General features: G+C 35.7%; 1 protein-coding gene across 1 annotated transcript; it reads left to right on the top strand.

Moving 5' to 3' along the window:
* The first annotated feature begins 48 nt into the window (after window positions 1-48).
* Window positions 49-8,053, top strand: LOC121329596 (serine/threonine-protein kinase VRK1-like). The gene is made up of 13 exons (XM_041275261.1): window positions 49-158; window positions 706-865; window positions 997-1,052; window positions 1,450-1,519; window positions 1,992-2,079; window positions 2,860-2,968; window positions 3,194-3,286; window positions 3,823-3,955; window positions 4,188-4,308; window positions 4,766-4,824; window positions 5,335-5,504; window positions 7,306-7,423; window positions 7,695-8,053. Exons 2-13 carry the CDS (start codon window positions 706-708, stop codon window positions 7,826-7,828), a joined length of 1,311 nt encoding a protein of 436 aa, XP_041131195.1. The 5' UTR covers window positions 49-158; the 3' UTR covers window positions 7,829-8,053.
* The last annotated feature ends 14,581 nt before the right edge of the window (window positions 8,054-22,634 follow it).

Genomic DNA, 22,634 nt, shown 5'->3' with positions numbered 1-22,634 from the left:
GAGGCTAGCTGGCCAATAGTATCAAGCAGTGTTGGTGGGCTGGTCGATTGTTTTCCTGCTTGGAGCAGAGTGCGGGAAGTTTAGAGGGTCACTGAGAGAAGTAGTGTCGACACAGCTAGCATTTGCTGTTAAATACATCAGAATTGATTACTAAAAAGGTGAACATTGTCTAAATCGTAGTTGCTCTATGTTAATCATTTATATATGTATTTGGTTATGAATAAAGTAAATGATGCGGAAGTTGGCTATGAGATCTAGGCCGCTTAACTAAAATGTGTATGCTAATACTAGTAGGTCTTTTTTTTTTGTTTTGTTCTTCGATATACCATGAATAGTATCATCCATGTATATAGCTAGCTAATCGTAGTCTTCTTTAGAATTACATTTACGAATTCGCAAAGACTAGTAGCTGGGTACGTAATGAATTACGACAGTGGTCTTAAGTGAAAACGTTTTGAATCTGAACAGTTTCTGTGTAGTAACGTGTATAGTGGTGGAAGTGTTCTAGCAAGTTGATTGTATTTGCCTGGCAATCTATGAATTACGTTTATAAATACAGCATTTTGGTATTTTCTAAATGTTATATATGCTATTTTGGCTGCACTACCCTAGCGACTAATGAATCTTTACCATTGACAACCGAAACATATATGCCAACAAATGAGTTGTTTTGTAAACGAAAGCGTATAAAATGTGTGTTTTTAGATGCCACCAAAAAGCAAGCCCCTTGGTAAAGCAAGAGCTCCTGCAAAGAGAAAGCTAGCAGAAGAGTTTCCACGAGGAGAAGTTCTGACAGATACAGCCAAGAAGCAGTGGGTGTTGGGAGAACCAATTGGACAGGGAGGATTTGGACTTCTTTACTTGGGTATGGTTTAACTAGTTTAGACTGTTTGATCTGTATTGGTGTTCCTTTTCACAAACAAAATCAAACTCATGTATACAAAAATAATATGAATTGTATAAGAAACATATTGATCTATTGTATTTTTCCTGCAGCAAATGAAAATTCCTCAGGGACAGTTGGGAAAGATGCCCCATATGTCATTAAAGTGGTAAGTTAAAAAATACATTCCATGCTCACAACTTTTAAATGAATTATGCCTTGTCTGTTTGGGAGTAATTTATAATAGGTCTACACTTTTCATCGTTCTATATTTTCACATTTAAGTAAACATTGCCATGTTTTTTGATATAGTGTCTGTTAAACTCTTTTGAGTCACCGTGTCAGGCAAACCAATACTGACAAATTTGCCTGCACTTGCTCACATACTGCATCAACAAGTTCCATGTACATAGTAGTTCTGCAGTATTCAGAAGATAAGCTGGCTCAAAATGAACATACATGTTAGAGGTGGGAGTCTGGTTGACTTAAATAACTTCTTTGTCCACTCAGTTATGTTATTTTACAATTCTGTGTCAATTTAAATATAAAACTGTACATATGTGTAGGAGCCGAGTGACAATGGACCACTTTTCTCTGAACTGAAGTTCTACATGAGAGCAGCTAAACCTGATCTAAGTGAGTTGATTTTTATTTTGGATATGTTGCAATTAAGCATCTCAACAACTCTGTTGTGACACATTTGTTTTAACATTACATCACTGCTTGCATCTCACAATCACATCCAAAAATGGAAACTGGCTTGTAACCAGGAGGTCCCCGGTTCAAATCCCAGCTCAGCCACTGACTCACTGTGTGACCCCTGAGCAAGTCACTTAACCTTCTTGTGATCCGTCTTTGGGGTGAGACGTTGTAGTAAGTGACTCTGCAGCTGATGCATTGTTCACATACCCTAGTCTTGTATCTTGTAAAGCGCCTTGTGGTGGTGGTCCACTATGAAAGGCACTGATGATATTAGTGTAATAATAATAATAATAATAATAATAATAATAAATGTTATAGAATGTGTTCTTAAATTTTGTGGTATGCAGAGAAAAGCTTTTTTTTTTTTTTTTTTTTTTTTTTAAACAACTATCCTTCACATTTTCAGTTGAAAAGTGGATCAAATCTCAAAAATTGAAGTACCTAGGAGTTCCTAAATATTGGGGATCAGGGCTGCATGAGAAAGGTGGAAGCAGGTAAATATTGCTCAACTCCTGCACTTGAATCTGCATTAATGAATGTGTTAATTGTAACCCTATGCATTCATATTTGTTTTAGTGTGTTCTATATCTATTCCCTCTGAAACTATCATTTATAATATATATTTTCTAGTCCCTGATTCACTGATGTAGAAGAGACAGAAATTAAAGTTACACATCCTTAGTCAACTCTGAATGTGACAGAATTATTTGGAATGTGTGTTGTCACAATAAGCAAGACATCTGATTTGATAGACTGAGAGCTAGTAGTAGACTGCACACATTAGGATTGGAATAGTTTCAAAAGTAATTAACATTTCTGAAGGAATTGTAGACGTTGTTCATTGACAAATTTAAACACGTTTTCACATTGAATCAGTGAAGTTCTGGCTGCTATTGATGGCCCTGCTTCCTAGCTGACTTGTCAGGTTTTCATCTTCTTATTGCCCAGCATGCCAATCTAAGTGTAACGTTTCAGATTCTTTAACTGCCCCTATACAGCTTAATATTTTTTGCCCCTAACGTTCTTCGTCCCTGTCTTGATGTGGCTCACTGATTCCCTGCCTTTTAAAGAAAAACAAAGGGCAGGATTGTACAGTATATTGAACCAATTACTCCTTCTTTTCTGTAAGTTGGGGGTGGAGGTACTTGATTAAGGTGCTGTTAACAAGAATCTCTTGAAAGTTTAGTTGTTGCTAAAATATGCTGGCTTAAAGATTACATTTCAACAAGTATTGTATTCTTCCAGGCAATCTTGTGTTTTTCTCTTCTTTCTAGGTACAGGTTCATGGTTATGGACCGATTTGGTAGAGATCTACAAAAGGTCTTTGAAGAAAATGGAAAGCGATTTAGTCGAAAAACTGTCCTACAGCTAGGACTGAGATTAGTAAGTTGAATGGCTCAAGCAGTGAGCGAAGGCCATCATACTATGAACCACAACCATGTCTGTCCTATTTTTTATTTTCTTCGTTGGCAGAACCTTGCCATAACCAGGCAGTGACATGGTTTACGTTTGCTTATAAAATAATACAGAAAATATGAAATGTATTTTTTGTTTGGGTGTTCAAATCTGTTGCTGTGATTAAAAGCTCTTTCTCTTCTGGTGTTCTAGCTTGACATCCTAGAATATATGCATGAACATGAGTATGTGCATGCAGACATCAAAGCCTCTAACCTTCTTCTTAGTTACAAGAACCCCAATCTGGTAAGTGTACTACTGAAAACAATTGCCTGTGTATATTGATACAGTTGTTGTAGTTCAAATTTGAGACTGTTCAAAAGAAAACCCTGGAACCCAACACTACTGCCATTTTACAAATATACACCGACTGTAATGATGATTTTTCAAAACCATACGTGAACATATTGTTCTTTCATAGAGCAACAGAAATCTGGGGGGGGGGGGGGGGGGGGGGGGGGGTCAATAAATCCTGTAATCATCTAGATAAAGCCATTATATAGAGCTAAAGTAACTGGTAAACCTTTCCTAAGGAAATGCATGTTAAAATATTGAATTTGCTGATTTTAATAATGTAACAGCAGTGTAGTATTAAATTGCACTGTTTTAAATTACTATCCCGAGAGGAAATCTCATGGGATTGGTGGGTTTAGTTGCATTTCTTAGCTTGTATTAATGCGACATATGTTTTGACTTGCAATCAAACTGTGATTTAATAGCTTTCAAGTAATAAGCTGAGCACAATGCAGAAATGTACTAACTGTTTGCTTTACTGTACCCAGGTTTACTTGGTAGATTATGGACTAGCCTATAGGTATAGTCCGGAGGGAGTCCTGAAAGAGTATAAGGAAGATCCAAAGAGATGCCATGATGGAACCATTGAATTTACTAGTATTGATGCACACAAAGGAGTATGTAAGTTCTTAAAACAGAAAAGCACAGCAATTATGTAAGTGCTTTTTAAAATTATGCATTAGCCATTTTAAGTTTTTTTTTTTTTATCCCCCCCCCACAGCAACATTTAAAACTGTTACACTAACTTTACAGTAGGATATTTCATATTTTAATCTTGTGATTGTAGAATTTGGCTCTTTTTGTCAAATGCATACTGTGTATATTTCTGTTTTTTTTTCTGCCCCCCCCTTAGCACCATCAAGAAGAAGTGACCTGGAAATCTTGGGCTACTGTATGATACAGTGGTTATGTGGGAGCTTACCTTGGGAAGATAACCTGCAAGACCCCAACTATGTCAGAGATTTAAAAATCAAGTAAGCAACATTACACTACATAATGCTGCTGTAATCTAAATGGGTCAGAATGCCACTACCATGTTTTTACAAGTTTGGTATTATGGATTTTCTCATATACACACATTTACTTAAACGATAACTACAGAACGTATTGAATGAATAAAAATAGTCAACAACTATGTAATAGTGAAGAGATATGTACCTCTCATCATATGAATAACATTCGATCTACCAGTGTATTGGGTTGGCAATTTTCCCCACAGTCACTATAGGGTTTTAAGACACTAGTCTCCATACTAATGGGCATGGGTGTGTGTGTGTGTGTGTGTGTATATATATATAAAAAGTGTAAATTACTGGATAGTTTGATAGAAAAAAAAAAAAACACATATTGATATAATCTTTTCTGCAATGTGTAAACATTATCTTTTACTCAAAATACACTCTTTATTTTTTTTATATATTCATTTAACAGGTTCAGACAGAACATACCAGATTTTATATCTAAATGCTTCTCCACAAATGATATACCAAGTAAGTAAATCAGGGAAAGCAATGTCTAAAATGTAATGAATGTAAATGACCTTGAAAGAGTATTTGTCACACGATTTTAAATGTACAGTAAAAAATATAATGTAATGTTAGAATCCAACTTTTAGTTTTTTCTTGGGAACCCGATTTGGTGTATGGAATTTTAAGATGCACTTCAGCTTCAGAAATGCATGTTTAATATACTGTAATACAGGATTGGAATACTTTGTTTAAACCAAACATAGATAACAACCTCGGACCCAGAAAAGGGATGGTGGTACACAAAAGCATTTTACTCTCGAACATACCAATAATTCTTACTGGAATAGTGTATGCTCACTTTGAACAGCAGATTTGTGGTAATTTGCCTTTCCCGTATTTTCTGGTTAGTGTGGTTACTGTAGCTTGGTAATGGCTGATTATTATTTGTGTGATAATTGGTTTGTGTTTACAGTGGATTGTGTAATGGATGTTATAATGTGTACTTGGCTTTGGTGGTTTGATTTGTCTCAGATGAAATGATCAAGTATATGGAGGAAGTTAAGTCCTTGGAATATAATGACAAGCCTTCATATCAGAAACTACGCACTATCCTCCAGCTAGGACTCACGTCTATTGGCTCCAAGGATGACGACAAACTAGACTTTGTATCAGTTAATGAACTGGCATCCAAATCAACCAAGGTAAAAAAAAAATATATATATATATATATATATATATATATATATATATATATATATATATATATATATATATATATATATATAATTTGTGTATATATGTAATCTTGAAAGAATCAAGTTTGTTATAAATGTGTTGCTTCTAGACTGTGTATAATTAGTAAACACTTTCTTCATAATACTGAGGTGTATGCTTAGTCCAATAGAGTACAGTATTAGCATCCTATCATTCCTTGTGCATAATAAATACCAATTTTTAAATAGTTTTTTTTTTTCCTACAGTGTAAAATGTACACATTTGGTTAAATCTCGGCTCTCTTATAATAAATGTAGGGCTTAAAACCAATAAAACACTCCTGCTACAAAAAAAATATGAAATTGTTATATCCAGTAAACACCAGGAAAATACTGGAAATGGTTACTTAATTCACATTGACTGATGACCCCTTTCCCCATGAAAAAATAAAAAATAAAGACAAATTCCCAATGCAGCCCCACCTTCCTGAATTGTATCTTGTATTGATTGGTTCTGAATACTGTAAACCTGCCCCAACTACAGAGTGGCAGCAAATTCCTACATTTCTATTGGAGGATTGTAACACGCTTGCAAAATTTAAAATGAGATGTTCTTCTTGTTCATGAGATTTAAAGCTATATTACAGTATGTCGATAGAGAGTATTTACGTGGAATTTAAAAAAAGAATTACAAATTGTGGCGAAATGTAAAAAAAATGCTTAAACACATAAGAATATACTAGTGACCATAAGGATTTCATTGTGGAAGACAGCAAAGGAAAGAAGGTACAATGGAAGTGCGTAAGAACTGTAGAGTTACTGGACATATTGTGACAGAAAACAAAACGAAAATAACCAAAAACAGTAATTTCATGCAGTGTATAAAAAGCGAAAACTCCCGAAAAAAAGTTATACTTATAACTTGAAAATAGCTCAAATAAGCACCGATAAATGAATAGTTAAAATGAACAGTGGATAGTTTTATGTCTATTTGCTATGTAGAAGGAGGGCTGCATCAGCTAAAATAAATAATCCTAGGAGAAGCTTTGTATAGGTTTTGTACTTTAAATTTTCACACCAGCCTGAAGTGTCTGTTTATTCCTTACAAATGTATCACAAATCTGCTGACATGGTAACCTTGGAGTCTGAGTTGGCTGATAATCAGGCCGCTGCGCTGCACTTCTTCAGTGCAGTTTGCATATGGAAGTTTTCACCAGGGAGCTGCCCTGTGCCAGCTGAGGTTCACCTGCCCACTGCAGTTATTGTATGTAATTATCTAGCCAATCTGTTCAGCTCAGCAGGGTCTGGATGGTAATCATGAGGCAGCAATTGCATTTTTTTTTTTGGGGGGGGGGGGGGGGGGTACACTATCAAGTCCAGGGTGGGGGGGGTGGGGGTGGTGTTCATTATACTGTTCTTTCAGCAAGAGCCAGATTTAGATTATAGCTTTTAAGTGCATCTTCCTTGTCACATGGGTTAAGAAATATTCCTGTCTCAATAGAACTCCTCTTCTATAGTTGCTCAATACCTCACTGCAAAATAAAAGGTCCTGTTTTGTTAAGATTTGTGGAATAGATGGTGTTGTTACTTCTATATCTTATTGATTTTCCAGGTTTTTGAAAATGGGGATTTTATATTTATGTAGTGTACTATGTATACATGTGGAGAGGGCACTGAACTTATTATGTTTTGTAAAATAAATAATTCTGCCAGTGTACCCAGTCTTCATGGTTATGCAGCCTTTTATCTTTAATAAGTCGACATAACATTTTGTGTTTTCTTTCTGTAGAAAAAGACCAAAAGAAAGCTTACGGAAGTGTCTGAAGAATCTGGTGGAGAACAGGAGGTCATTCCCACAAAGCGAGGACGAGGACGGGGACAAGGACAAGGTGTTCCATCAAAAACAGGTGAGAAAAGAAACCCTGCAGGTGAACGTGCTCTTCTCAAACTGTAGCTTGGAGGTGCCTGTAGGAGACCGTAAAGACTATTCTATTTGTATTGCACTGTATAATTGACAAATTGCAAATAACAGACCTTGGGAAAATGTGTCTGTTTTAGTTATTGTGCCCTTTCAACTTTTCCTATGTGTATTTTATGTATGTATGTATGTGTGTGCGCATGCATATATATATATATATATAATGTGTGTGTGTGTGTGTGTGTATGTATATATTTCAGAGGCAAATGGTTTGAAGGAAAAGTCATCTACCCCCAAAAAAAGATCATCATCCAAAAAGATTCTGGTAGAAACTGGCACTCAGACTTCTCCTGCAATGGGAAGGGGAAGAGGCAGACCCAAAAAGACCAAATGAGTGATTACTGATGATTTTATTCTTTATTCTTCCATACTTTTTATTTTACCTTTTTTTTTTTTTAAAGTTCTTTCTTGCTACGTGCTTGTTCAGTGAACTGTCACTTTGTATCCCTTGGGAAATAAGATGTTGGAATGATTGTATAGTCTATTTACAGCTGTTTTAGACTTCATGAAATTGTGCAACAGGAGCTATTTTCTTAATAAACAAAATTCTTAGAAGTAATTACTTGTTGTGTGTGTGTGTTTTTTGCAACACACAAGATGTTTTTGTTGTTGTTTAATAATTCACTTGTACTGGTGTTTTGCTTAAAAGTAGCCCTGACTACTTGTCAGCTTGAATAGTTTCTCTGTTACACCGTACTTTCAGTAACAATATCTCACTAGTTCTCATAGCAATTATATTACCGGTATGTGTTTTTGTAAACCGCTGCTTGAACTACTAATATCTTATTAATCATTTAGTCATTGCCAACTTCATATTTTTAGTGTTGTGGAAACTCCTTGGACATAATCTTTCACTTCACTTTGACCTATGACAGGCTTGCACATTGAGCATCATTTTTGGTACACTTCTGTAATTCTCAAGGTCAAGTTTGATAATGGGTATTGTACAAGAAATGTATTATTTACAAAGCTGTCCTTCTGTTACTATAACAATAGTGTCAGTGTTCTTCGTTATCTAGGCTGAAACTGTAGTTTGTTTAAACTTGTGATTTATCAATGCGTTAAGCTCTGAAATACCAAATTTAGCATCCAGCATGTTCTGCATCTTAGTTATAGCATGCTTATGTTCATAGATCCGAGCGATATGGATACAGTACATCTTGGCAGGTTCCAGTTTGTCTCTGCATTTGGCACTACAGTGAACCTCACTGACAGCTCGTGCCAGATTTGTCACCGATGCAAATTCCTTTCAGTGACACATTAAAACTGATTTGCAGAACTAAAATTAACTGACAATTTGTGAAAGTATTAATGTATAACGGTGTGTCTAATTTGCACGTATAAACATGCGACATTAGAATACCAAGGGTTACAACAAGTTAAAGTCAGTAATATATAAAAGGTAATTTTATATGGCTTACAGTCTTCCAAACTACTAGTTTATTCAGTAGAATATAGGTAAATGTATGAATCTTGAGTAGATTAATTTCTTCAGAAATACAAGGTCTTTATTATATCTGGCTTATTTTCACATGTTTCCATGTCAGGTTGCTATGTGTAGCAGGGATGGACATAAGACTGCTATTCCATAGCAGTTTCACCTATTCCAGGTTTTACTGCAAGTTTGATTTCCCCCCGTCCATAGGTAACAAGCTCAGTTGTGTCTTATTAAACTCATGGTAAAACTAGGAATGGATCAAACTGCTATGCAACAGGAGTCTTATTTCCGTCCCTGTATATGGTTTGATAATTGACATACAAATGGATTTCTGTTCATACAGTCCTCGAGCTACACTAGATGTTTTGTACAATATGCCATTACACTAAATTCTTGTGTACAGCCTGTGTTTTTAAGTATCTTGTATATTTGTTTATATCATCTTCTCAATTTGAGCTTACCTCTTTTTTTGTTCTAAATGAAAGTAACATTCTTTTGTCATTTTGAATCTTGTTGAATATATCGGCCTCGCTTGTTTTAATGTTAAACAGGGTACCTTGCCTTTGTGTAAAAGCATCCTAAGAAAAGATTACAGGGCTTTATGAAGAGGTGTATTGGTACACAGAGACTGATGACTGGAGAAGTACAATTTGAGTTCAGCTACATAAGTTAGTGAATCAAGGGTAAATTCTAACCTCTTGTCCATAACTGTTAAACACAATGGTGCTGAATTTTAATTCATCCTCAACATTACTTTTATTAATTAGCTGTAACATAACCATCCAAAATAAAACACTTATTTAACTACCCTTGAAATAAACACAGCTGTCAAAATGTGTGTTGCTGACATGTTTTGAGTTGTACATATTGAGCTGCATCTTCCCAGCAGGTGGCAGTAGCCGATAATGATTTAGAATGGGGGAGCGGACTCAACACTTGCATCTCATACACAACATTGCCACCTTGTTGAACTGAGTTGTATTACATCTCCAGAATTTCTTAGCCAACGATCTCAAGCAGTATTTTTTGACTATCTAAAGGGGATATTTATTTTTTATGGGCTTATGTATTTTTATGGGCTTAATTTCAAGAAGAGGGTCAATTAATATATTTTATTGTGCAGTATGTCAGCCGATGCTGGATCACTAAACAATTTAAGCAAAATGGTGTTACAAAAATATATTTTGTTGAAATAAAATGTTAAATTTTAAACAAAAAATGTAATCTAAAATCTGTTCAAGTTTTAATGTATCTCTAGATATAGAATTTAGTACTTCAAAACACATCAAAACGGTACTAGTACAATGTAACTGCAATGAACTAATGGTCTGAAATTCTGAGGTTTTTCCTCTAATCAGTACTTTCTGTTTTCTACATGTTAACCACTCCCTAATCCATGTACATGTGTTTCCTTGAATCCTAACTGCGTTTCAGTTTTAGAATTAATCTTTTGTGCGGGACTTTTGTCAAAAGCTTTCTGGAAATCTAAATAAACCATATCATATGCTTTGCAATTATCATTATCGATGTTGCATCCTCAAAAAAATCAGCTAGTTAGAAACGATCTCCCTTTCCTAAAACCATACTGACTATCTCCCAGGATACTGTTACCATATAGGTAATTTTCCATTTTGGATCGTATTATAGTTTTCATAAGTTTTCATATAATAGAAGTCAAGCTTATTGGCCCGGTCTACCTAGCAGCCCACCTTTATTACTTCATACCCTCACAATTCTTACAAGACTTGTAGATAACCCGCAACGCAACAGAATATCAAAGGATTCAAACCAGATAATAGAAGTCAGGCTTACTGGTCCGTAGTTACCTGGTTCAGTTTTGTTTCCCTTTTTTGTAGATCGGTATTACTTTTGCAATTCTTCCTGGTTCTGTCGGTACTTCCCCTGTGTCAAGATGACTGCTGCATGATCTTGGTTAGCGGTTTGTAAATAACTTCTTTCATAATCTTTGAGTACTATTGGAAGGATCTCATCCGGCCTCTACGATTTGTGCAATTTAAAATCTCTTAATCCATTTAATTCCTCTTTGAATTTTCTCTTGCTAAAAGTTATTGGAAAACATTTTGGAATTGGTTTTAGATCCCTTAGCAATGTTGTAATCTTATTTCTCTCTTGGCCTTTCTAACAACTTTGGTGACGTAACGTCAGACACATGAAAGACAAATGAAAGAAAACCAGGAAAATTACGAGACATTGCACGAAAAAGCATACTTATAAAAAAATTAACTGGTACATCGTTTTACCACAATGCTAAATTTTAAACAAAAAATGTAATCTAAAATCTGTTCAAGTTTTAATGTATCTCTAGATATAGAATTTAGTACTTCAAAACACATCAAAACGGTACTAGTACAATGTAACTGCAATGAACTAATGGTCTGAAATGCTCAAGCTGGCATATCGGCTAGCGCCTCTGCTTACATTCTTAGTGGTACGTTAGCATTTTATGCTGTGTCGATTAAACGCCCAGCAGAACAATGTAATGAGTCACCTTTAAAGTAGTTAAGCAAGAGAAGAATATTCATAGACATTAATTATTTTAAAGGGAGAGCTTTTAAGGATGGAAAGAGAACAGAACCCTTTCTTATATTTTGTGAATCATTTTTATTGTGATTTTTTTTTTTTTTTTTTTTGAGGCAGAAAACTTATAAAACTTAAGTCCAAAATGTCCCTGTCCAAATCCAAAAATCCTGCACCCCGTTGTTTTTGGGATGAATGTAGTTAAAGGAGATTGGTTTTGTTTTACAAAACATTCATATGGCAGTGCCAACAAGGACAGTTATAAGTCAGGCACACTGTTTTAGTTCCTTCTGATGTTGTTAGAGAGGGAGTCGGAAGCATGTCATTCCAGGATGATAGAATGGTTCAGGGATAAAGAATGATGGGTCTTGGGTGTTTTGTGATTCTAGAAAGTTATGGTGATAGTGTTCAGCACTGTCTTTCCTTTAGGCTGTAAAGCATCAGGATGGAATAAAGCTAACCATGTGTTTTGATGCATTTTCCAAAACAGATTTGAAAAGGGGGATTTTGTGTCTCTTCCTGTACAGTTATGGTGCATTTGTGATTCTAGTTGTTTGTAAATATTAGAAAACAGCAGGTTCTCACATTCCAAGAATTGCTGAAGCAGTGGGGCTAAGACAAGCGTTCTTATCGTTATTGTGTTCACACTACAGAGTTCTCCTGCTGTTTCTAATCTGTATATGCTGCTGTGAACAAAACTGGACAGGCATTTATTGTCACAGCAGGGAGATGCTTGACAAGGGAATGCTAAACACTCCACTACCTGCAATTTCAAAGGATATACTGGATAAAATGTAGATACATGTTTCATTTTTTTGTGCAGGCAATAGTGTACAATATTATACCACTTAAAGATATTCTCAAATGTGTTCTATTCTTCACATCCTCAAGGAACAGGGCTGAGACTACAAAAGTTCGGATGCCATATTGAGAACATTTAATTTAGCCTTGGCAGCATCGAATAGATTTAGTGGTCATTAAAAAGACATGTTATCAGTCTTACGCTGAGGATGTGCTCATTCTCCTTTTACTTTTAGTGTATTCTTGTCTTTCATTTTATATGAAAGGTTTCTCTGGTTGGACAAGTAGACTGAAACACAGTGTTTAAAAAAAAAACAAAAAAAAAAAAAAAACATTGTGGTTAAAATGATACATTGCCTAAGACCTAACTTTAATTATCTTACCTTATCGATTATGAATGCCTTGTGCTTTAAATGTAGCATTACTTTCATAAAAAGTGAATATTTAACATTCGCCTCAGACTGTCGTTGCAGGAAAACTGCTATTTAATTGGCCTTGACTTCCTTTCTCCTTGAGTGATTGTCTTCGGTGTACCGTCTCATAATCAAAATTAACTTTTGGCTTTCCATGACAAGTCTATATCCTCTTTGCAAAGCCGCCTCTGTCAGCTTACTACTACAGCGTTCTAGTAGCAGAGCACAGGAAGCTGTCCACCCCGATTCCACTGGAAGGTTTGGAAAGGTATACTGTAATTGTGAAAAACTAGATGTGCTGAAGGGGATAAATACAGGGTTCTCTGGTGGTAGAGTTTGGTAAAATGGAATAGCAAAAATAAAGTGATGTGTCTGAAGTTTGCAACTTTTCTGAACTCAAGGGGGGATGCCTAGACAAAATGCTTTAAAGATTGTTAACAGACTTTCCACCAAAAAAAAAAAAAATAAAAATAAATAAATAACACAAGACTGACAATCAATCCTCCTTTGTCCACTTCAGCTGTAATGGCCCACTTTTATTAAGAAACTGCACTGAATCATGTTTCAGTAAACCTTTCAAGCAGCGAATTCCCTAATGCTGGGTGCAAAATATTTGTTACTATCACACTCAAACACCCAAATCATGAAAATTGTTTTTTTTAGCTTACTATGTACAACTGCTGTTAACAGGCAGTTGTACAGTTACCCATGTCTTATTAAAACAGAAAACATAAATTCTTTAAAATCTGTATTTATAGTTACATCTCTATGGATCCTATAGCTATCATTACTAATATTTGCATAATATTATCATAACTAATATATATATATATAGAGAGAGAGAGAGAGAGAGAGAGAATTTACTACCTATTTTCTTTCCTAATTAAGCTTGACTTGTTGCTCCTGCCATTGCCTGCCCCAGATATAATAAGCAGTACCTAGAGCTCAGGTTTCACTGTAATGATATTTATCACAAATCTGGCACAGTCTCCCACCATTGTCTCAAAGACCAAGCCTTTCTGTCCAGATTGGGCAGTTGAGGAATGGGAGTGGAAATCCCAGCCTTCCATCTGTCAGAGAGGGATCAAATAATAGGATTTCTGCCTTGGAATTGAGGATAATTATGGTCTCTATTCCACAGCTAACCAAATGATATTAACCCTGCCCTATGAACCATCAGCAGGACAGGGCAGGGACAGATGGTGCTTTGCTTTGATATCTGATCAGAGATTAGGTCAAGTTGAAGTTCAAGTCTAGAGTGCTGTCATTAGATGGAATGAGACGGAATGAAAACAAAGTAGAATTTCCACGGTGATTTCATTGCCGTTCATAACAAATACTGTATGCTATGGTACAACATATTACGAAATGATGAATTTTATTTTGATCTGGTATAGTGAATATAGATGCAGGTGTGTGTGTGTATTCTGATTAGCATGACATGACCATGAGATAAGGAAAATTAAAGGACAGCTGTGTCTGCTATGCTGTGTATGAAAATTACATTTTAGTGGTCATTTATTTTTTTTTTTTTTTTTAATGCTGATGGTTGTTTTTAAATACATTTTATTGTCAGTCTGTGGAAAACATCAGTGCATAATATACTGTTTATTGAACATTTATTCCTTTTAACTATATCCAGTTCTAGTGACATTTTTAAATTACGCAGTGCCATCTAGGGACTGCATTTTATTGTGACAGTCATCTGTAAAGTCAAATCACATTTTTCTTTTATCCCTAGTACTGTATAATAGTCTGTTTCTGAAGCGTTAGATAATGTATATCATTACCTCATTCTTTGACTTGCACTTGACTTGTCCTGAATGTAGCCCTATTGGTTGTGACCTCTCATTTCTTTGCCCCTACCTTCTTGAAGAGAAGGGATCATCATTCTCTCATGCTGAACTCCTTTACTTTCTTCTCCTCGAGGCAGGTCAACTCACCTATAAAAGACTCAATTTCACAAAGAAACTAAAGTATAACATTTCTCCCATCCGTCGCTGATTATTGCTTCTACCACTCATGTTTTTCTTTTGCTTTCTCGCCAGGAGTCATTGTAATTTAGTGACAATTTGTCACTGTCACCCTCAACGTTTTCTTTTTATGGCAACTTCTTAAGTTGCAAAATAAGCTAAATGTAAGGGACATAATAATGCAATATCTATTTTATTAGGTTTCAAAAACCTTTCAAATTTTCTTTGGAAGAGGTCAGGTGACAGTTTCCAATTCTGAGTACTCGTAACTAATTGGTCATATCATTTCTACTTGTTTTTTTTTTTTTTTTTACAGTGAACAGTCTGTTTCAAATTGCTCTGAAAATTTTCAAATAACCAACTTATGCTTTACCCAATTCCAAATTAATTACTTCCATAAATGGGCACATTTACTTTGTCCCAGTTTAGCTTTTTTTCACTTAATAAATTAGCCTTTTGTTTTTGATTTACAATAGCCTGTTTTTCAAACAACTTTGTTTACAACTTAAACTGTCTAACATCTGGTAGGAGGTTTTCAGTGGCTTGGGTCTGCTGCTAATTAATATCCCATAGCCACTGGAATACTGTAAATGATGGACCCTTTGAGACAATTACTAAAGGGTCTCCTGCCCAGTAGAGCACTGCACATCAGTTTTGCCACCTTGTGCTATCCACGTGAGGTCTCAGTGCCTCATTCATTAATTAGATACTAAGCCCCCAATTAAAACGATGACCCAAAAGGCCACCATGAAAAACAGGGCTCTTTAGCACTTGTCTCAATGGGACTTCATTAGGCGACTGATGCTGCAGGATCCTTGGGGAGACAAGGACACACAAACAAACACAAACTGGTTATGTGATGAGAGTGGGGGTTTCTACAAGCTCAAAGATAAGGTTAATCGCACTGGAATGGCCCTACAAATATAGCTTGAGACATTGATGTGGATTAAAATGTGTATGGCCCCACATCTATAACATACCGTTAACTGCTTTATCAGCCCATATATTGCTCTATTAACTATGTGTGTTTATCTTTCTCTCCCTTATGTATGTTCTCCGTAACATGGAGGAGACTGTCGTTCTGTCCATCCAAGTTGGATGCAACTGTTTGCAGAGCCGTTTTATCTAACATGGAACCCAAAGCAATGTGCTGAAGAGCAACAATTAAAGTCTTTCCTGTAGTTGTTTTGATTTTGATCTGTTTGGTCTTTGAATTACGTAAAAGAGACATCAAATTTTATGACACATTCAGAATCATTTTAAAATTTATTTGGAATCTGTAATCTAAAAAAAATAAATAAATAGGGGCATACCACTGTGTCCACATTTGGTCACAGTCATATAGTCCCATTTTATTATACGAGGGACCTATTTCTAGATACTAAAATGCTATACATTCATCGTATAGCTCATTGAGAATGTGGTACATACTGTAGTATGAACGTGTGTTATGAAACTTGCCCTAGTTGTGGCTGCACTGGCCCAATTAAAACAATGTTACCCAGACCCTGTAGTCGCAGAGCTATTTCCCTTTGAACTTGAGAGACTGAGAAATTGTAAACATGTTTGGAAAGACATGTGGCATGCATACATGCCTTTTCAGTAACAGTGATAACCTTTTATGCTCTTTTTACTTACAATTACATCACAATCCTTACTCTTCAACTAAGGAGTCTTGTTTTTTGTTTTTTGATTCTGGGTAATGTTAAAATAGTTTGTCTATTCTGTGTTTTCCGTATTCCATTTCAATGTTTGTCTCTTGTACTGTTTCCATTTCTGCAGGTAGGCTGGTTCTACTTTGTAAGGTGGCAGACCTTGCTGATGGTCCGCCAAATTTGAGTACATGCCTCATAGAGTTTGTCTGATAAATTATTAGCTGAATTACCCGGCATTGCCGGGGGAATTTCAATATTTCAATTGGAGAATGGTAGCCTTATGGCTTCCTTTTTTTTTTGGTTTTTGCCATTTTTAAATTATTTTTTTTTTTGGCTTTGTTTAATTTGAGATACATGGCTACTATAGTGATCCAGCACTGGGGTTACTAAATAAAGTACCCCGGGGGTCAAAATGTTGGATCCAAACATAGCCCTCGACCTTCCCCTGGATGAAAGAGGAGGCCATGCAAATTTTGGTTGCACTGGCTCCTAAGAGGTCCGAATGCATAACGGAACACAGACAAACATTATTCTTTATATATTAAGATACCAACAGTTATGGCTTTTTGTAGACATTTAAAACATAGGACATCGACCCTTATGGAAATTAACCTCTAATGCTTTGTTCTAGTTCAGATAATGGGGATTGTGCTTTAGTCAAACTAGAATCCCAATTTTATTTGGTTTGGTTTTTGTACATGTAGTATTTGTACACAAACACAATTACAATACTATTTGGCTATGATGTAATAATTAAAACCTACTTTTTTAATAACAAGAACACTATTTACTGTATACGCAACTATAGCAAACTGTTTGCTTTAAAACAGGTGTGTTTGTAATATCTGATTTTTAATATTGATTTAAGCACGTTAACCTCGGAACATGAAGAATTTAACTCATTCCCTAATCTCCATGTCTCCCATCTCTGAGAAGGGCTGCTTGAAACTATAACCTCTCTGTCAACTCTACCTTCACACAGGTGTTACATGAGTCTAAGGGTGCTTTATTAAACCTGGGGTGCAAACTCATGAATCGCATCTACTCAAGTCAGAACCTGGATCTTTATCTGATCCAAACATACATGATTGACTTAGAATCCCACTTCATCAGAATTCTAACTAATGTAAGACTATTACAGAAAGAACAATATATAATGTATAATATATCGTTACTTGTATATCAATGCATATCTTTACTTAGGAATAAAGCTGTAGCACATCAGTTAATGCATATAACCTACCTTCCTTCCTTTCTTTTTTAGGCAGTAGGCATTTTATAATTAATAAAATGCCTGCAGTACATTATGTTTTTTCAAATGTATTTTTTTTTTATATGATATTCAAAAAACAACTTTGATATCATTTTTCAAAACAGATCCTTTTCTTTGTTGTAGAAATCCTGTCGACAGAAGGTCTGTGTTTATGTTTGTGTGTCCATGATATCCTCTGGGACCTCAGCACCACATCATACAGCTAATGAAGGCCCACTGAGACAAGTGCTAAAGGACTGTGGTCCTCTGGGTCACCCCTCTCTAATTGGGCCTTAGTAGCCTATTAATGCTGGAGGCTCTGTGACCTCTCGTGGCTACTTTACAATAACTAACCTGACGTTGGACTGCTCAAAACATGAGGGGCCTTTTTAATTCTCCTACAGTTCTTTCATTAAGCCTTGTTGAAGCAGTGAACACTAGAGTCAAAACTCAATATTGTTTAAAATATCTTTGTCCCCTGTATAAAACCATAAAACAAACAGACTCTATGCCAAAGACACTGTACATTTTAAGGTCTGTCAGGCATTATATTAAAACAAAGCTGTAGAAAATACAATGGCATTCTGTCTTTCATCCATAACAAAATGATACTTGCAGGTTCTTTTCATTTAATTTTCACGCTTTCCTTTTTGACATCCAAGGGGTTTGTTATCATATATTCAATCAACTATGGCAGCAAGGATACTGTCTTATATATATTCAATATAACTATATATATAGGAATATATATATATATATATATATAATATTAGATCGTTTATAGATAAGTAGATATATCTATATATTCTTTTATATTAAATAAAAAAAAAAGTAACATGATCAGGCCCTCTTTAGACATCATTGAATGGAAGAAAAATAATCTGACTGCTCAGAGAAAATGTTTCCTGAAAGGAAATTATCACAGCATCAAAAAAAAAAAAAAAAAAATCTGACAGCAGAAAGGTGGGATTTGCAACAAAGAGGGCTTTTTATTTTGCTTTTCGGCTATAACTGCTACAAAAAAAAAAAAAAAAAAAAACTATATTTCCTGATTAATGTAAAAGTATTTTTGTTGCTACTGACCTAAAAAAAAAAAAAAAAAAAAAAAAGTATTACCTTTACAGGAAGCCAACTCTTAATCTCATCTCAAAGGAAAGATTAATGTATTTATTTAACATTTTGTTTCTTTATGGAACAAGAAAACAAGGACTCATTTTAATACTTGTATAGGAACGCTAATAATTTTCTACTTTGGCAACTTAAAGCTCATAATTGAAGCAAAGCCAGCTATTTCGGAGTTCTGGGTTATGGTTATTCCATTTACAATGCCTCATTTTCTGCTAAAACACTGGAACATTGTGAGTGTGGACCCTCCAACATTTAGGAAGCAGGCCAATAACCCTTGAGAGTGGGTGAATCCTCTCTTATAATAACAAGGCCTTGCTTTTCATCCAACCATTCAGCCAGCTAAACTGTATACACACATATAGGTGTAGATAAGGACAATTTGTATTTATTAATGTTTTACTTATTTCATTATGTGGATGGGGATTATGCTATTCTGCTTTATTTATTTATATTTTTTTCCTATTTCAACATTTCCCTATCCGCACCCTTGTTTTCTGTGTTTTATATTCAAAAGGTTGGAAGCTTAGTGATTCCCCAGTAGTATATGCTGTACCTGAAGGGCCTATTAAAACCATCTGCACTGTGAACCCCTGTTTATTTACACTGCAGCCCTTGGGGTATTTTTTTGAGTGACACACCACTGGACCGTACTCACCAGAGGACTTCTGGCACAGGCCCCCAAAGCGGCAACCTACCTTGTTTTGCACCACAGTGTGCCAAGCCCCATCTATTACCAGACACTCGGGGTCCATTATATGTGGCATCAGTGGGGACCAAGCCTGAGACTACAAAATGGCATTTCCACAGCACATCAACAGATCATTTCTCAACTGCTTCAGGCCTCGTAAATTGGACTTATGGCTCAGTTGCCAGCATAAATAAGTCCCTTTGATAGCTAGCGGAAGAAGTTATGATACTCTTGGGTACACGTGAGGGACAGTGGCACTGTCATTTTATTTCTGCTACCCTGGCACCCTGGTGCCTCTGATCTTTCTGCAGATTCAGGGCACGCTCTCTTCATTAATGCCGGGCACAGGGGACTTGTTTTTTCTGCAAGATTAATGAGTGCCACGGAAATTCTCCAGCGCATCTCGATAATTAAGTCTTTGTTTATCAAAAAACAAGTTATATTAGGAGCAGGAAATTCGCAGTAATTATTCATAATCCTAACAATTCAAGTGTAGCTACCTCATTTGCCTGTGTAATTCTGCTTTTTAATTTCTTGCATACATTTGCATATTAATTTTGCCCGTTGGCTGCTGCATGGCTCTGACAGTTTTTTCCGCGTGATGTTTTTCACAGGGGTGAGACTCAGTTGGGTGGCATTTCGGCTGGGTGTAATGATAAATTCTGAATCTTTCTAATTTGCTGCATAATGAAGTAACCCCTTCCAATCCATTTAATTCAGCATTACAGTTAATGTTGCTGGATTGTTTTTTAGGGTCTTTTTTAATAATCACAATTAGATCTTTAAAGAAAACCGTGTTATTCACAGGTGAGGCTGCATGTGTAAGATGCTGTTTCACAACAGTGAGAGAGCTCAATAACTCATAAGTATCAAATGGCCTCTGCAGGGCTTTCCCTAGAATCCAATCTCCACACTGCTAATGTCTCAAAATCTATTTATGTTAGTGTTTTAACTGCTGAAATATACTGCTGTCACAGAACAGATATAGATATAGTGTATAGGAAAAACAACACATTAGTTATTTCCCTTGATACATATTACTAAATATAGTACACTAGCTTCTGACCATCGCCATGTAAAAAAATAAAACACAGCCCACCACTGAGACCAGTCCCCTCAATTTGGACATCATAGATAGCATCTCTATGAAGACCACTTGCTACTTACTAGTGTTTGCAATAAATTCACTGTATTTTAATAGACTGCCCTCTGCTTATAGTTTTACATTTAATCACTATCTATTTTCTTTTTCTAAATCAGATACATTACTGAGGTGTGAGACCCCCCAAGTGGCTCATCCAGTTAAAGCGTTGCCGCTGGGAATGCTGGATGAGTCACATGGCTCCAGTTCGCGTCTGGGCTGTGCAAAGAGGCCAAACTTTGCTGGGGACTCCAAAGTGGCTGTCACGTTGGCTCCCGGGGTGGGGGATGGGAAACTGGCAGGTATTACTTCTCCTCATCATGCAACAGAGAACCTTACTGCCCAGACACCAAGCACATTCAGAGTGGATAAAAAGCAGGGCTGATCTCTGTTCTCCTGGATCGGTAGCCCGCCCACCTCTGCTCTGGACTGCTTGGCATGAAAGCGATTCTGGCTTTAAGCTTGTGAGATCAGAGGACGCTCACACGCCCTTAGAACGTCTGTGCTGTGTGGGGAATCACTGCGGTGAGGAGAAAAAACAGAATTGCACATTTCAAATTGGGGGAAAATAAATAAAAATAATAATTGGTAACTCTAAATTAAAATCAAAACAAAAATGACTGAGGTGCATTTAAGCCATAGGAAATTGTATACATATTGAATAGTGCATGTTACAAAATGTTTTGATTGTACAGTATGTATGTATGAGTATCTAGATTTTAACACACAAGCAGAACCATGTAGCTATAGATCTGCAATTATCAAGACTCACTATGTCACAATGCCAAACGTAAAAATGCAAACTACCCTTTTTGAAATGTTACAATAAAGTTGTTGTGCAATTAGTTTTACATATTTTACCATTATAAGATACATTTTATCACAGAATTCACAATTATTGCCTCTCTTGTGCGCAATGGCAAGATTTAAATATAGTGGGCTATGAGAAGAAGGTTCAGAAAGTGAAAAAGGGAAGATGGCTAATAAATATATAGTTGTATGCCTCAGACAAGCTCTTAATTACCAGGTGTTCAACTGCCCAGCTGCTCTCTCTTCACCAGGCGCAAAGAGGTGAATTCCTGAAGGATGACTTGGAATTCTGGGATACAGTGAATTGCCAATGCGGGGGTAAACAAGTTGAAATTAGAACTCTAAGCAATAACAAAAAGCATTTGATACAAAACAAGCTGGGTCATTTTGTTCAATTCATGCTAAAAGGTAGATAGATACATTGATCGATACTAACATAGGGCCTTAATCTGTAAAATTTTAAATGCATTTAAAATGTAAATTTGTAATTAAATGAGTAACTTTAAAATTAAAACATAAAACAGATTTTTTTTTTTTTTTAAATCTGAAATTGAACTAAAATTGCCTTCCTAAACCTTTAATGAAGAATACATATTTGCAATAAGATAAACTGACTACAAAATTTAGGAATGATTTAATCCTGTGTTGAAATGAGCCCAGTATGACTATTTAAAAACAATAAATACACACAGACTCAAATATACTGTACATCTCCTCATGCATACCTACTCTGATAGATACTAGTATAGCTTTATATACTGATTGTTCCTAGTAAATATGCTAGTGTTTAAATATAAAGAGTGTACAGCAGATGTGCTTATGTGACTGCCCTCTACGCAGAGATGAAACTGACCTGCATTTGATTACTGCATATCCTATTCAGACGAAACAAACCCTAAAATCCCAGTTTACATAACCATCATTCTGAACAACACTGTAACAGCAAGGCTGTTAAGGTTAAAGGGTCCCTTAGTGAAAAGAAAGAGACTAAAGGAAGTTGAAGCCTGTTCTTTTGTGTGTCGGCTCTTGATCATTTACATCAAGTTGACATTCGAAGAGTTTACTCTTGGGTTTGTAATTGTATTCTTTCGCCAGTTCTGCATTGCCAACCATGAAAATGGAATCTTATCATCCCTGACCAATTTTTAATGTACAAAATGAATTGGCAGAGGTTCAAAAATAGAGCTACAATTCAAATCAGGTGAATGATATATATATATATATATTATATATATATATATATATATATATATATATAATATATATATATATAGAGAGAACGATTCTTAATCGGCTTCTTTTT

The sequence above is a fragment of the Polyodon spathula genome, chromosome 17, assembly GCF_017654505.1.
Source record: "Polyodon spathula isolate WHYD16114869_AA chromosome 17, ASM1765450v1, whole genome shotgun sequence".
NCBI classification, from domain to species: Eukaryota; Metazoa; Chordata; class Actinopteri; order Acipenseriformes; family Polyodontidae; genus Polyodon; species Polyodon spathula.
Note: the sequence above shows the minus strand (reverse complement) of the source record. Positions and strands in the feature narration are given on the sequence as shown.